We start from the raw sequence: 16743 nt of genomic DNA, 5'->3' as shown, positions 1-16743 counted from the left end.
CCTTGCCCAAGCCACCACCCTGGTGTACCACGACAACAGCGCCCCCCTGAAGTTGACCACTGACACTAGCAACGTCGCCTGTGGTGCGGTCCTCGAACAGATCATCAACGGTTCCCTGCAGCCCTTGGCCTTCTCCAGCAAGAAACTTAAAAAATCCGGAAACCAGGTTCGACAGGGAGCTCCTCACTGTCTACCTCGCCGTTCGCCACTTCAAATACATGCTAGAAGATACCCATTTCACCATCCCGACGGACCACGAGCCCCTGATGCACGCTTTCACGAAGTCTTCAGACACATGGTCCTCTCACCAGCGACACCTGGCAGCCTTCGCAGAATTCGGCTGCACTATTAGCTACGTACCGGGGAAGAAGAAGCCTGTCACCAACGCCCTCTCCAGGATCGAGATCAACGCAGTCCACCCGGGGATCGACTACACCAACCTCTCTGTAGAACAACAGAGCGACCCAGAGGCCCAGGACTATCGTACAACAACATCAACACTACAGATAAAGGACATTCCCCTTGGCCTGGCTGAGGAAACCATCCTCTGCGACACCAGCCACCCCCATGGATTCCTGCCTCCTGTAGAAATTTCGTCATCCACGGATTATCACACCACTCGGGTCGCAGTACGGCCCATCTACTATCTGAGAAATTCATCTGGCCAGGGATCAAGAAAGACGCCCGTGAGTGGGTGAGAACTTGCATTAACTGCCAGACGAGTAAGGTCAACCGCCATACTGAGTTGGGAGTTGGCGATTTTCCCCAACCTAAGAGACGATTCGGACATATCCACATGGACGTCGTGGGACCTCTGCCGCCTTCAGGTTTTGCAAGATACCTCCTGATGATCGTCGACCGCTCCACTAGATGGTTAGAATCGACTCCGATGTCTGAAGCCACCACCCATTCCTACACCGAAGCTCTCCTGTCAAGTTGGATCAGCCGCTTTGGTGTTCCCAATGATATCGCGACGGACCGAGGTTCTGCCTTCTTGTCAGAGATCTGGCTATCTCTAACAAACCTGATGGGAAGGACACTACACAGCACCACAGCATACAACTCTGCAGCGAACGGCATGGTCAAGAGAACTCATCGCACTCTCAAAGCAGCCCTGATGGTGTGATGTACGGCCAAGCATTGGAAAGCGCAAGTCCCATGGGTCCTCCTTGGTCTTTGCACCGCTCCCCAGGCAGACGGCGAACCTTCCCTTGCAGAGAAGGTCAACGGCGAGGCGCATACAGTCCCTGGCGAGTTCTTTCCTGCAACTACCGTCAACACAAAGCTGAATCACCTGGGAGAGATCGCTGAAAATTTCAGGCCATGCCTGGAAACATACAAGGACAGGACCACACACTTCATGCCCAAGAACATAGACGACTGCGACTATGTCTTTATCCGGGTCGATGCTCACCGCCAGCCCCTGACTAGACCTTATCACGGCCCTTACAAGGGCATCAGAAGAACAGCCAAAAAAGATTGGGTGACGATTGACCGATTAAAACCAGCGTTCCTTGAAAACAATGAGAAGATCACTGTGGGCCCTGGTAGACCCAGGATTCCGTCTCAGAATGAATCATCCACCAAATGGGAGGAATTCACACAACGACAGAAGAAAACGATTCCTCTGAAGCAGAATAACCTTCCACTCCATTCAAGCACCAGAGGGGAACTACGTCGCCCTCTACAATACAGGGATTAATCGCATCAACCATCTCCGATGCCTGCTGTCTGCGGGGGAGGGAGTACTTGTAAGGACATTGTTTTCCCCCGTTGCGTTTCCTTCCCTTGGACACACTTCTGCAAATTGTGATTTTATTATTTGTGTCACGCAGTGGCTTTTTGTCTCATGATGTTGCACTCTTTGAGAGCTTTGTTTTAATGTACATAATTGTATATTTCCTTAGGCTACCGCCTTATTGTTTGATGATTTGTCTCGTGTAAAAAGCACAATGATATTGACGGTTGGAGCAGTTTCCCTTCTGGGGCTACTGATCCGTCCGCACTCTGTAACTTAGTGACCATTGCAAGTTTAATAAACAGTCAGTCTCTCTCCATTCGTCTTGCTGTCCTCACAGCCCTATAACTTAAATTAGGAATTTTTGCTCACACCAACTGGAGTTTTATTTATATTTCAGTCAATCACTTGCTAGAATTCTGATTGCTTCATAAAAATAAACCATGATAGCTGCAGATATAACGCCATAAAAGTAATTTACAATCACATTAGGACAATTGTTATACACTTGTTATGTGCTGCATCCACTCGATATCACGCATTGAGAGCCACTGATATTCTTTTTATTTATTTCTTTTAACAAGTAATTATTGAACTAACATTGACCATTCACTAATGAAATGTCTTCTTTGTTCTGCAGTTAATCACTGATAGTTATTATCAGATAAAGCAATGGCAATAATTGGAATTAAATATAGTATCTTGCAATTCCACAAGAGTTTCTAAAGAAATATGTACGATGAATTTTTTGATCTGTTGCATCAGATTTGATTCATACAGTCTAACAAATAAGATTTCTCAAGCTCATACTCAGATTATCTGAGTTTTGGATTTTTACTCCTATGCTCAGAGATTGCTGACACTAGTAATTGTGACGCCACTTAGTTTAGAATTTAGTACCTACGAGGTTTTCAACAGGTTTTGAGTTTATTTGACGGTTATGACTTGAGAGTTTTCACTAGTCCTCTTGATCTTACCATCCTTTTAGGCTAAGAATGCAGGGTATGTGGGAAACCAATGGATTTTCGACTGAGTCATCAGATGCCCTTGTGTGCTTCCTCTTGGGTGATGATCGTATTTAAATATGTCTGTCATCTTAGTCATTGTACGTCTACATTTCATGGAAGATTTGTATTCCTTTAGACATTTCTATTGACAATATTCTGGATTTTCTCAAACTGCTAATTCCTTACTCCCTCTATATCCATCAAGACTTACCATCTTAAGTACTGTTTAGAAGTGGCAAGCCCGAGATTCCACCAGGTTTCTGCCTCTTTCATAACACTTTATACTCTTCCTACAAAATATGAGATATTTTGCCTTTCTGAGTCCTGAAATATGAAGACAAATAGTCTTTTCAATCTCTTGTAAATATTTAACAGAAAGATTATATAAATAGGTAAAGAACTTTAGAGATACCTTATGAAGTATTTCATTATTAATCAATAAATTGGGTGTAACTGAAGCCAAAAAGCTTTAACATGATCCGCCACAAGCATCATAATTGGACGCCACTCAAACCATCTCTGGTCCACCGTGGCTCACTGCATTCGCAAACATTATCTCATTGCTTCTCTGTTTTAGTAAGTGGTTCATAGATCACTATTAAAGTATCATAATTATTCAAAGTCTTTTCTGTATTGTTTTTATTCTTAAGTTTAAATGAATCATCTTTAATAAGGGGACGGCCAATAAAAAAGCTTTTGGGTGGAGCTTGTTAAAATTAATAGGCTACTATCAGCCATTTCACCTTAAATTGTGTTTATATAGTATTGAAAGGACAGAAAATTTCCCACCTCTTAATAAAGAGGCTTATTTTTCTCTGTAATTCTAATATTTTAATCTGATCAGTTTAGAATACACATAAACATTAGGAAAAATAATAGTTATTTTCACGAGACATAAAAAAACGAAAATTAATACACAAGACACATCAATACATTTATTCAGGGTCGTCACTTATTACATTCGTGTCCACTGATATAAAATTTCAATAAAAGATATCTTTGTATCACAAAGATAAGGCGTTGAAATACACAAAGTTTTTTCGTCTGTTCTACAAAGCTCAATCTTCTTTCCCGCTGTAATATAGCCTTTTCATATACAGTAGAACGACATCAATTCTGTCTCTTAAATACGTTAAGATTTGAGACACCACACAGAGATCTCATTGAAACGGGATAAGAAGGTTGAAATATTTTCAGATGCTGGAAACGATCTAAATTTATTTCTACAAAGCACTTAAGGATGGGAAAATAAAATCTGGTTTCTTTGTGGTCGGAAATAATATACATTTATATGTTGGTATAATATGGTAAAAAAAAATATGGTGGTCTCGAATGTATTTTCGGACATTTGGTTATATTTTTTATTTTTTTTTATTTCAATTTTTCTGAACTTTAAAATATTTGTTTTTCTTGAGATTTAATATTCAAAGATTTTAAAGATTTACGTAAGTAGCTTTTCTAGTGTATGGAAAAATATCAGTAAATTCTTACTTTAGAAACAAGAGAAGTGAAACAGACAAAGCCATTTATGAAAGAAAATCCACAAAATGAGATATAATTGCAAATTGAGCTTAAACACCTTCACATATTTTTTTTAGTTATCACATTAATACAATTTTCTTCCTTTCTTGCTTTTCTAAAGAGTACTATTGTTGCTTTATTTGAGGTTTATCCAAATCTTATTTTTCTCTTCATCACACATCAGGTACGAAGACATGATACTGTCTGTCTTATATACACCTCGATTTTCTGTCAGATTTCTCAATTTTCATATAAAAACAATCAATTTTTGTGAAGAAAAATCTAAAAGTATCATTCAATTAGTTCAGGATTTAGCATGAATAAAAAAGACGTTTATAAACTATTAGAAGCTGTTTCATTGGAATATTGAGCAAACATACGCAGATAAGAAATAGCGAAGGCTTTCCCAAAATATTTTAAACACACTTCATCCATAGTTTCAATTTGGTTCGTTCTACGATATCACTCATTTTGAAATCTTTGGTCTTTTACTTTAAGGTTGGTTGCGTACAGTTCCATACAACAATATTTGTTTTACTCAAAAACTTTAAAGTTTAAACATTTTCTAGACCTTTTTCCAGAATCCATCCACTCTGGGACGTCACGGGATTGAGCATCGGATCTGGAATGTTTTGAAAGACAACACCACCACGGTTCTTTTATTTGATCTACAAACAGCGGAGTTCAAACTGTTATTTCTACTGGGGAGGACTATTTTAGGGAAATCCCTTTGTTGAATTCTTCTGAGGGATTTTCCCTCAGTTCCACATTTATGTTGAACGGTACTAAGAGGGTAAAAGGTTTCCCCTTAAGCAAACCTAGTCTGTTCAAAGCCTTTAAATGAATCAACTCTGAGCCCATCATAACCAACTCTATGAAATGATTTTGTCAGTGTTCTTTGATCTGGAGGGCTTCGAAGGCCAGGAAATATGAACTGCTCTTTTCAAATTCTCTTTATGGAGGAACTGGAGGACTTTATTCCGATCCTGAAATTCCATGGGAATGTGGACGAAAATAAAAGCAAAAATGGTGATGACTAAGATTCCATAGAGCGATGTGGGGTCAGTTAACTTAGCTGCTCCCGCCTGCATGGCTGCTGGGTGTTCGCCTATAAAGATATGAGAAGGAGATTTATCTATTTTCATGAAATTCTGCAACAAATCTCTCGTTTCATTATCGCACCATTTAATCGTTTTTCCTTTAACATTTCCTTAAATAATGACTCAGTGACTGTAATCTTAAAATATTTTCTGACTTCGTAACATATAGCCATAATTTACTTATATTCCATATATAAAACTTAACACACACACATAAAGGAATAATAAGTTGAAAATGTATAAAACTTCCATTAAAACTAAAATATTCTTTCACTTTGAACTGAACGTAAGATAAGATCAAGAATGATGATATTATAAAATCAACTAAGACCTGTTATGTGAGTTGAGGCAATATTCACATACACCCAACAGCAGAGGAATAAGATGTCATGAACAAGTTCAGTTAGGTTCTATTTATACCTTGTTTTCCTGTCCCTTATATTCAAGAAAAATGGCCCTCATAATGAGAGAATGCCTTGATGAAGTCATTGAGCTTCAGCACGGCATATTCCCGTGCTGAAACTTGGTGACGGTCAAGAGGGCTCTCGAACTTGGGGAAATTGCTCCTCCAGTTCGAATCTAAATTTCTCTCTTTCATCATTTTCTATCTATCAATATTACTTCGACCTTCTCCTAATTTTATGATCTTTCTTTCGTGTTGCTTTCCCAACTCTATGAGAAAATTTTTCCATACTATATGTATGTATATATTATGTACATATATATAATATATATTTATTTATTTTTTCCTTTTGGCTTGGATGTTTTTACATCCCTTATAACCGCTGGTGTGGGTGTTTATACATCTGTTATTGCTGCCTGCTTTGATGAATTGGAGGAGGTGTCGCGGTTGGGAGGTATTTGCATTCAAAGCTATATGTGAGAGTATTGGATGATCTCAACCATCCCAAAGATGGTTTGGACCTTTTTGGTGGAACTGTTCTCAAGTGTTGGGTCTTCGGAGTCCAAGGGGATCCAATGCTTGGGGTAGGACTTTCTGGTTTTGGCCGGAAGCCCATCATTACAGATATGGGGAGGATGATTCCATAGTTTCTTGGTCTCGGTCCTAACAGGCGGGTTCAGCTTGCACATGTGCCTCTATATCTTTTTTTATACTATCCTTCGGGTAGGGTATGGAGGAAACCATCTGGGAAATATACTCTCATTGTGCCGATTGTGGAGAATGCAAATTTCCTATCTGACGTATGATGCCTCGATATTCTCGATCAGGTAAAACTCACCTGATCAACCCGTTTCTTGACCCCTGCTTTATGGATTTCACAAATAGCGAACCCCCTTCCCCTGGATATGCTGACTCTTCCCCGGCACAGTTGACGACCTCTGTTCGTTTGATTAAGGAAAATTCTGCTGAAGACCTTCGAACTAAAAAGGACCACTCTACTGATCTTAAAAAATCTAGCAACTTGGGTAACACAAGGAGACTGCGAACCCTTCATGTTTCCCAAATTGCATTAGAGACAAATTATGATGATGTGTATAGAGCATTTGAATGCTATGGACTGATAAAGGAAATAAGGATGAGACTCGGAAATAAAAAATGGGACTCTTGGATATCTTTTGATAGTCATGATGAAGCATTTAATGCCATTTGTAATATTAGTAGTACTAAAATTAACAAATTGAACATCATGGGAGCTCTTTGTGATAAGGTCCCAAAGGAATGGATGTGTATAAACCTGCTGATTGGTTTGAAAAGACACAAATGTACCCATGCCTTCACAGAGAAAGCCCAAACCACCATTATGGCTTGTAGCTGAACCCTAAAGGGATAATAGGGGATTATTTGAAAATATGTAAGTTGATACAGAAAATGGTAGGAACCATTGCATCTGGAGATATATCTAATTTTGGGAAAAATAGTTATCTCATCCATGCCAAATCCTTGACACAGTCTGCAATACTATCTAACAGACAGGCAGTGATGAAATTACATTAGAAAAGAAGCCTCAACTAAATTTTAGTTATGGAAGGGGAGTGGTCTTTAGTAAGGACCAGTACGAATTTACAGAGGAAGAGATACTTTCCATATGTTCCCTAAATGTATGGAAAGTGCATAAAGTTCCTGGAACATCAATGAATATACTTACTTTCCTGGATGCTGATGTACCTTTCAATGTTGTTATTGAAAATGAAAGGATTAAAGTTCAGCCTTTCAAACAAAAGCCCCTGCAATGTTTTAATTGTTTTAAATTTGGACACCCATCCAAAGTTTGCACAAATGAAAAAATGTGTAGTATTTGCTCCAAATCTTATCATGGAGAATGTACACTTGAGTCCAGGTGTTCAAACTGCAATTTAAATCATAAATCAACTGATAGGAGATGCGAACTGTATAAGTTAGAGGAAGCTGCCCTAAACAAATCAAGTTGAGAACATATAAGTGTGGGACATGCAAAAAGACTGTTGAATAAATTAAATAGCTATGCAAAGGCCTTAAAATCAAAGGGAAATTTACCACAGGAGACATCAAACCTACCTATCACTGCCGTTAATTCTAAGAAAAGAAATACAACTTCTGATAATAAAATACTGCATGACAAGGTAATCATATTGACTTCTGAGGTTCTGCCACTGTATATTAAACCTGGGTATTGCCCATTTCTGTACAGCCTTCGTTCCCCAATACCAACAGTAGTGCTAACCTCTCTAAGGCCATGTCCTTGCCTGATTTGATGGAGATTCCACCTGACACCTAGTTACCAGGTGCACCTGTATTGGGGAAGGTGCAAAAACCTGGTAGCTCAACACCTATTAATCGGAAAAGATAGAGACCTCCATCTCTTTCGCCCCCTTCCATAAGAAATATCAAAATTACGACATCAAATAAATACGATTCTTTGTCTGTTGATGTTTCTGATCAACTGGAAGTCAACTTAAATAAATCGGAAATTCAAGTGGAGGTCCAACATCCTCCTCAACAATCAGATCAAAAACACAAAAAGAAAATCATAAATGCTAAACCCAATCTATCAAGACCCTCTTTAATAAAACCACCTGGAAATAATGTTTGATCAAAAACTGCTAATAGGAAGACTCCATCCAAGGGGTTTACCAAACTATAAACCATAGTTTTTTCCTCCATTTTGCTATGGAATTGTCAGGGTTTAAGGGCCAAATATTAAGAACTTAAGTTCCTTATTCATGAGAATTCCCCCATAATTATATGTTTACAGGAGAGCAAACTTGATCACAATACTTCTTTTCCTCGCGAATGTATTAGTTATAGGACATCACATAATCCCCAAGTGGTGAGCCATGGCGGATGTCTCATATACGTTCGTTGAGATGTTCCCCATGTATCTCTGTCTATTCATACACCTCTGCAGGCAGTGGTTGTACAGATTGTTATAGGGAGAAAATATACATTTAGTTCTCTTTACTTGCCTCCAAATGGTAAAATTTTGTTTGATTTAACAACTCCCTCAACCTTTTCTTTTACTTGAAGATTTGAAGGGTAGACATCCTTTGTAGGGTGATGTTTTAGCAAACACTAGAGGAAATATCATATCATCAATTGTGGAAAATAAAGATGTGGGCTTCCTTAATACAGGAGAACCCACACACTTTCCTCTCCAAACAGGTACCTTGTCATGCATTGACCTATTAATCGTAAGATCTAATTGCCTTATAGATTTTGATTGGAGGACTTTAGATGATTGGCATACTAGTGATCATGCACCAATCATTATAAACACCAACAATGGACCACCTTTAAAGAGATCGCCACGATGGAATTTTGACAAGGGGGACTGAGATAAAGTTAGTGAGGTAAGAGAAATTAAGGGGGATGCAGGACAGGTTGAAAATATTGAGGGTGCCGTAGACTTACAGAATGGAACTCTCCATACAGCAGGAGTCAATTCAATTCCCCAAAACAACAGGGTTATTCAAAGGACGACCAGTCCCTTGGTGTTCTTTGGAACTAACTGCCCTGCACAGAGCCACAAGAAGATCTCTAACACTATTGTTTAGACACCAAACTGATGAGAATTTAATTATGTACAAAAAATGTAGAGCACAGTTCCGTCATTCCATGAAAGAAGCTAGGCGCCAGTCTTGGGTGTCTTTTGTTTCTTCCATTAACAGTAGAACACCACCATCTTCTGTGTGGAGGAACGTAAAAAAGATAGCTGGCAGATTCACCCCAACCCACCACCAGTGTTGAAGGGGAATGGTCAGTATGTAACTGAAGCAAATTATGTTAGCAATGCCCTGGCTAATCATTTTTCAAATGTATCCAGCAAGTGTGAAGGAGCTCCTGGTCACCAGTATAGGAGCATTGAAGAAAAGAAAGTTTTAAATTTTGAAACAGGAAGGGAAGAGTTGTATAACTCTCCTTTCACTGAAAGAAAATTTGATTTCGCACTTGCTCATTGCAACAATACAGCCCCCGGACCCGATGGAATTCCATATGCAATGACTAAACATATACATTTAAATACAAAGTTATTTATTTTAAGCATTATTAATCGTATATGGCATGATCATAGTTACCAAATTGTTTGGGAACTAGCCATTATTTTAGCCTTTTTAAAACCCGGTAAGGACAACTTTTTAGCAGCAAACTATCGTCCTATTGCATTGACATCTTGTTTATGTAAAATCATGGAGAAGATGATCAATGCAAGGCTGATGTGGTAACTTGAAAAGAAGTGTTTTATCACCCATTCAATGTTGATTCAGAAAAATGCACTCAACGACTGATGTGGTGATAAGACTTGAGTCTTCTATTTGTGAAGCCTTTGTTTCCAAACAGCACCATGGGACAGTCTTTTTTTACCTTAAAAAGGCATATGATACTACATGGAGATATGGTATACTTAAAACCATTCATGAAATGGGGTTGAGAGGAGAGCTACCACTGTTTATCCAATCATTTCTTTCACATAGAGTTTTTCAAGCGAGAGTGGGGGAAACTCTATCAGAGAGTAAATGGCAGGAAGAAGGAGTTCCTCAGGGTAGTGTGCTGACTGTAACTGTTTGCACTAGCAATTAATGGGATATCCTTAGTCATTCCTCGGAACGTTCTCTCAACACTATTTGTGGATGATCTCTCCATATCATTTGCTGGAGGTAGAATGGCAATGGTTGAGAGAAAACTACAACTTGCAATGGACAAAATTACTCAGTTGTCTGATATGAATGGGTTTAAGTTTTCAACAAGCAAAACTACTATTGTACATTTCTGTCATATCCGGGGAGTACATCCAGACCCGGATATATACATGAAAGATCATCAGATCTTATGTGTAGGTAAAGCTAAATTTTTAGGATTGATTTTTGATTGTAGGTTGACATGGGTTCCACATTTAAAGGCGTTAAAAGCTAAATGTCTTGAGGCTCTGAATCTTTTAAAAGTATTGTCCCATACATCATGGGTGGCAGACCGTAAAACTATTTAAAAATTATACAAGGCCTTAATTTTTTCAAAAATTAGTAATGGGTGTGAAATATACTCTTCAGCCATCCCAAGCCGATTAAAGATATTAGATTCAATACATCATGCTGGTATCAGATTGTCCAATGGAGCATTTAGAACCTCACCTATCCCAAGTCTCTTTGTTGATGCTGGAGAGTTACCTCTAGACCATTACCGCATGTGTTCCATTATTCGGCATTGGTTTAGGTTACAAAGACTCCTCAACTCTTTAGCTTTACAGACTGCAGGCCTTGTTAGGAACTCAACATACTTTGAGTCGCACCCAAAATCTCCTCAACCTTATGGCTTCCGAGTAAAAAAATTAAACAGTCTTGATAAAATTAGAGCTAAGGTACTTCCATGTAAGATACCATCAACCCCTCCGTGGAAATTACCAGAGATATTTTTCTGTAAATATTTTATTGATGTTAAAAAAAAACATGACTAAATCAGAAGCTAGGTCTCTTTTTATGGAACATGTTGAAGAACATAGGGAATCAACTTTTATATATACCGATGGCTCCAAATCCAATGCTGGCGTTGGATTTGGAGTATATAGTAGTTCTTCTAACCGTAAAGGGGCACTTCCTCCATTATCTTCCATATTTACTGGTGAACTATATGGCATACTAACTGCTATTGAGAAAATAGCATTAAAAGAGGAGGGCAATTTTACCATTTATAGTGATTCAAGAAGTGTCCTTCAAGCTTTAGAAGGTTTTATTTCTAGTAACCCTTTAGTTTTAAAGATTTTAGAATGGCTTTTTATTATTGGCCTTCAAGGTATAACAGTTTGATTTTCCCGGGTTCCGGCACACATAGGTGTGTCTGGAAATGAAGAGGCAGATTCACTGGCAAAGAGTGTTGCACCTGATTTGCTACCAAGAAGGTCTCCCATTCTTTGTGATGATTTTTTACCAGTAATGCGGAATTCTATTTATAACAATTGGCAATAGCATTGGGATAGTTTAAGCGAAAATAAGATGAAAGAAATTGCGATTGGGATATCCCCTTGGAGGTATAATGGAATGCCCCGAAAATGGGAGACTACTCTTTGTCGTCTCCGCATTAGTCGCACCTGGATGACACAAGAGTTTCTACTGGTTGGCCAATACCAACAATATTGCGACGACTGTTTGATACCCTTGACAGTGAGGCATTTGTTGAGTGAATGCCCAACTTATAGCACTGAAAGAGATAGATATCTGTTTGAGGCTCGTGGCGAAGAGGGCAGGTTCATCCTTGCCAAGATCTTTGGACATGATGTGTCATACAATGCCAGTGACATTTTTAAATTTATATCAGAAGCAGATCTTCATAATGCTATTTAACTTTTATAACATATTTACTTCTCTGATTTTAATTGAATATTCTTTTAATCTTTATTTATAATAAACGATATCGGCATCAATGACTTTCGATGTTAGGATGCCAGAGAACTTCAAATCAATCAATCAATCAATCTAGGAAAACAGAAAAGAATACTGGATGTGATTTATCTGAAGCTTTATGTACTCTTTGTTTGTCAATTATATATAGTGACATGCAGCTAAGGATGCCAATTAAAAGGAAATAATGATAATGAAAATGGGATTTTTCCATTCTAACTGACCACTTAGAATGTGTAGAATTGTCGTCGCCGCTGCAAGATTCGACGGGAGGCAAGTGTAGTTCCCCTCATCTGAAGACACAGCATCAGTAATGACTAGAGATGAAGTGATGCTCATTTTATTTCCCTTCTTGCTATTCTTGCTGACTGTAAACTTCACCCTTGGGTGGTCATACTCAAGAAGCCTCTGTCCTGAGTGGTACCAGAAGATATAGTCAGGAAGCTGAACTGTGGAACTGACTAAACACTCCATCTTGGCAGTTGAGCCTTTTCGCACATATTTATCCACAGCTCCGACGACTTCCACTTGTGGCACTGATGACGTAATGAGGAATAGTTTGAGATTTTATTCATATTGATGCTGAGAAAATGGGATTTCATCTCTATTTCCCAATACTGGTAAAAAGATAGTATTTAATTATTTATTTATCATATTATGAACCTTAGCAATACCGTTAATTTTTTTGACCAGGGAAAAACTCATCATAATAGTACATAAATGTTTATGAAACACATTCGTGTTTATGAATATAGTTGTTACAGTCCGCTCCTGGCTCTATATTTAGCTAATCAAACAAAGATATGGTTTAGCAAAAACATTTCATGTACAGAATATTTTCTACTGCCAAAATCACCTACAAAACAAATCGGTCTAATCTTACCAATGACATTGACGTAGACGAGCAATGACATCTTGGGTTCTGTGGAGATCTGACACTCGTAAGTACCAGCATCCCTTTCCTGCACGTATTTGATGACCAGAGTCCAAGTCTCTGTGTCAGGGATGTAAACAACAGATAGCCTTTCATCCCTTACGAAGGTGTAGCGGTCCACAGTCAGAATGTCTGCATCCTTCTGGCGCACCCACGAGACCTAGTAATCAAGGAAAGGTGGTTAGAGATAACGTACAGCTCTCTCTCTCTCTCTCTCTCTCTCTCTCTCTCTCTCTCTCTCTCTCTCTCTCTCTCTCTCTCTCTCTCTCTCTATTACTAATCATACAGAGAACCAGGTCCTATTTCCTGGACACTGAGTAACCCAAAGTGGCTAAAACTTTATCTAGGTAACTTCCAGAGCAAGGGAAAAATAGATGCATAAAGGTCTCACTATTTTGAATTTTAACATTCTAGTAGTATATAGGTAATCACATGTGTCGTCTTTAAAGTATATGTCTAGCTGAGCAACAGGCCCATAAAACCCACAAATGGTCATATATTATTTGGTGATTACTTTTTTTATTATTATGATTATTGTTATTATTACTTTCTAAGCTACAACCCTTGTTGGAAAAGCTGGATGATATAAGCCCAGGGTTATAAAAATTTCAACAAAACTAGAAAAGAAATTAGAGAGAATAGTGTGACCGAGTGTAGCCTCAAGCAAGAGAACTCTAACCCAAGGCAGTGGAAGACCATGGTACAGAGGCTATGGTACTACCCAAGACTAGAAAACAATGGTTTGATTTTAGAATGTCCTCCTAGAAAATCTGCCTACCATAGCTAAAGAGTCTCTTCTACCCTTATCAAGGGGAAAGTAACCACTGAACAATTACAGTGCAGTAGTTAACTCCTTGGGTGAAGAAGAATATTTTGGCAATCTCAGTGTTGTGACGTGTATGAGGACAGAGGAGACTCTGTAAAGTATATTTTGGTGTATATATAGGCAAACGGAAAGAACCGTAATCAGAGAGAAGGATCCAACGTAGTACTGACTGGCCAGTCAAAGGACCCCATAACTCTCTAGCGGTAGGATCACAAAATGTGGCTGGTGCCCTGACCAACCTACTACCTACGAAATCCAGAATTTATGTCTTACAGAAAATGGAATTGTGATGGAAGAAAATAGGGCAAAAAGACCAAAGTAAGGAGCTCATGAATAAGACCCAAAAAAGAAGCTACATAGGATGTAAAAGAAAAAATAAAGCTTAATGGACGAGACCGAACATATGCTCATAAATAAAAATCAAAATATACACAATCATACAAACAATTCTAAATATGCTATAGTACCTAAGAGGATATCGTTATAAGTTCGATTGACAATACGAGTGATATATATAATAAAAAGGGTAATTCTTCAAGGGTTGGGATAGGATATGCTTACAAATTGAATTAGAAAGTGTGTTGAAAGGTGGTTTACAAGGAAGACCCAAAGGAAAGCAGTAAAGCACTTCCTTGCATATAGCTCAAAAAATACCTTCCGAAGCTGAATGTCTACGCTGTAGCTAGTTGGTAGGCCAGAGTATCAGTCACCCGTTGAGATACTACCGCTAGAGAGTTATTGGATCCTTTGACTGATTAGGCATTGTTACATGGGATCCCTCTCACTGATTACGGCTCATTTTTCTTTGCCTACACATACACCAAATAGTCTGGCCTATTCTTTACGCTTCTCCTCTGTCCTTATACATCCGACGACACTGATATTACCAGAAAATTTTCTTTTACTTAAAGGTCAACTACTGCAATGTAATTGTTCAATGGCTACTTAACTCTACGTAAAGGTAGAAGAGACTCTCTAGCCATGGTGAGCTGCTTTTCTAGGAGAAGCACACACCAAAATCAAGCCATTGTTCTATAGTTTTGGGTAGTGTCAAAACACTTTTATCGAGACGAAAAAGATATATTTCATTCATGAATGAAACAGATATGTGAAGGAAATCTAAGGGCTACTAGAAATTCTACAACCATATATTATTTCTTTCAGCTGGCACATGTATGAGAGGTGAATGCAGATAAATGTGTGAGCAATGGACTTTCTTTGAAAAATAGATTGGAGATCTTTCTTGTTTTAGAAGATAGAACTGAGGTTGTTGATTGGCTGACTGTTGTGCTCACACGGCATTTCGGGCTGACATCTTACCCAAAAGGGAGTAGTGTAGGGTTGAGGGTCTGCAATTGCGTCATCTATAAATATTTTCTTAAGATATCTGATTTATATGGTTACACATTCAGATGAATATTTATCTTTTATTGGCTCGACCATCAATTTTTTTTTATTGATTATAACATGTATTCTGAATAATATACCCGAAATATGCTTAATTTCATGTCATGAAAATTCGGACACATACAAATATATATATATATATATATATATATATATATATATATATATATATATATATATATATATATATATATATATATTTATATATATACGTATATATATATATATATATATATATATACAGTATATATATATATATATATATATATGTATATATATATATATATATATATATATATATATATATAATAATGATAATAATAATAATAATAATAATAATAATAATAATAATAAAACAAATAAACTACAATTGGAGAAATAAACAACTAAAAATATTTCAAGAACAGTAACATAAATAAAACAGATCTTTCATACATTAACCTCAAAAATAGACTCATGTCTGCCTGACGAACATAAAAAAAAATCTTATACTGCAAGTTTGAACTTTTGAAGATATTTCCACAACTTGAAATGAAAGATCTTTCTCTCACCGATCTATCTCCCAGTTGTTTGACTGCACAAGGGAGGTAAGCGATGGTGTTTTGGTGGACTGTAATATTCTGAGGCTTTGGGGAAGGGAAGTACGGGCCTGAGTAGAGACCCGTACCGGACCTGGCCTTCACCAATACGCAACCTGGAAACAACATAGAAACTAAGGAAGACACACCAATCTCTTTGTTAAATATTTAGATAGTTATTATCCCTATGAAAATAACGACCAAAGCATTAAAAACTTTGACTATCTTTCTGAAAAAGAAAACAGAGACGTTGCAAATAATGTTGTTGTGGTAGCCAATGTGGTAACATCCTTGACAGGTGAACGCCAGACTGGGGTTCGAGTCTCGTTCAAACTCGTTAGTTTCTTTGGTCGCTGCAGCCTCACTGTCCTTGTGAGCTAAGGATGGTGGGTTTAGGAGAGTCTATAGGTCTATCTGTTGAATAGTCAGCAGGCATTGGCTGGCCCTCCCTGGTCCTAACTTGGGCATTGTCCTGCTTGATAAGGCAATGTCCCTGTTTCTTGCCTCTGCCATTCATGAGCAGCCTTTAAAAGCTTTGAAACAGCTATTATCCTGTGAAGATAACAAGAGAAGTACTTAACATGGAATTTATCCCTATGGAAATAACATATGCAGCATTTAAAACAGTGAATATCTGAATGAAAATAACAACAGAAGTTTTTGAAGCTAAGATAATAAGCTCTATTTCAGCAGGCCACGAGAATGAAGAAATGGAGATGTTGTCATAATAGGTAATAACTGAAAGGAGAATGTGGTAGTCGTAAAGAGAGTGAATAGTAAGCTTCTAAGGCTTCCAATAATAAT

The 16743-nt window shown here is 37.9% G+C and overlaps 2 protein-coding genes across 2 annotated transcripts in view; one reads left to right on the top strand and one right to left on the bottom strand.

The window, feature by feature from the left end:
- The first annotated feature begins 796 nt into the window (after positions 1 to 796).
- LOC137626734 (uncharacterized) lies at positions 797 to 1702 on the top strand. The gene is made up of 2 exons (XM_068357741.1): positions 797 to 1120; positions 1193 to 1702. The coding sequence occupies exons 1-2, from the start codon at positions 797 to 799 to the stop codon at positions 1700 to 1702; spliced, it is 834 nt and encodes a 277-aa protein (XP_068213842.1).
- A 2528-nt stretch (positions 1703 to 4230) lies between these two features.
- LOC137626580 (junctional adhesion molecule-like) overlaps positions 4231 to 16743 on the bottom strand; it is a 13052-nt gene continuing 539 nt past the window's right edge. Inside the window, exons 2-5 of the mRNA XM_068357613.1 lie at positions 15913 to 16055; positions 13078 to 13288; positions 12419 to 12730; positions 4231 to 5374 (exon numbers count right to left, since the gene is read on the bottom strand). Of these exons, the coding sequence (XP_068213714.1) occupies positions 5139 to 5374; positions 12419 to 12730; positions 13078 to 13288; positions 15913 to 16055 (902 nt within the window). The 3' untranslated portion in view covers positions 4231 to 5138. The remainder of the gene's footprint in view (positions 5375 to 12418; positions 12731 to 13077; positions 13289 to 15912; positions 16056 to 16743) is intronic.

The sequence above is a fragment of the Palaemon carinicauda genome, chromosome 34 (genome assembly GCF_036898095.1).
Source record: "Palaemon carinicauda isolate YSFRI2023 chromosome 34, ASM3689809v2, whole genome shotgun sequence".
Classification (NCBI taxonomy): Eukaryota; Metazoa; Arthropoda; class Malacostraca; order Decapoda; family Palaemonidae; genus Palaemon; species Palaemon carinicauda.
The sequence above is the reverse complement of the archived record's forward strand: the minus strand, read 5'-3'. Positions and strand labels throughout refer to the sequence as shown.

What these genes read in the sequence shown, in the direction of transcription:
- LOC137626734 (XM_068357741.1), top strand. Translation starts at nt 797, where the DNA reads ATGGACGTCGTGGGACCTCTGCCGCCTTCAGGTTTTGCAAGATACCTC. An exon ending in CTCTCAAAGCAGCCCTGATG is followed by an intron (nt 1,121 to 1,192) that starts GTGTGATGTACG and finishes ACCGCTCCCCAG; the next exon opens with GCAGACGGCGAACCTTCCCT.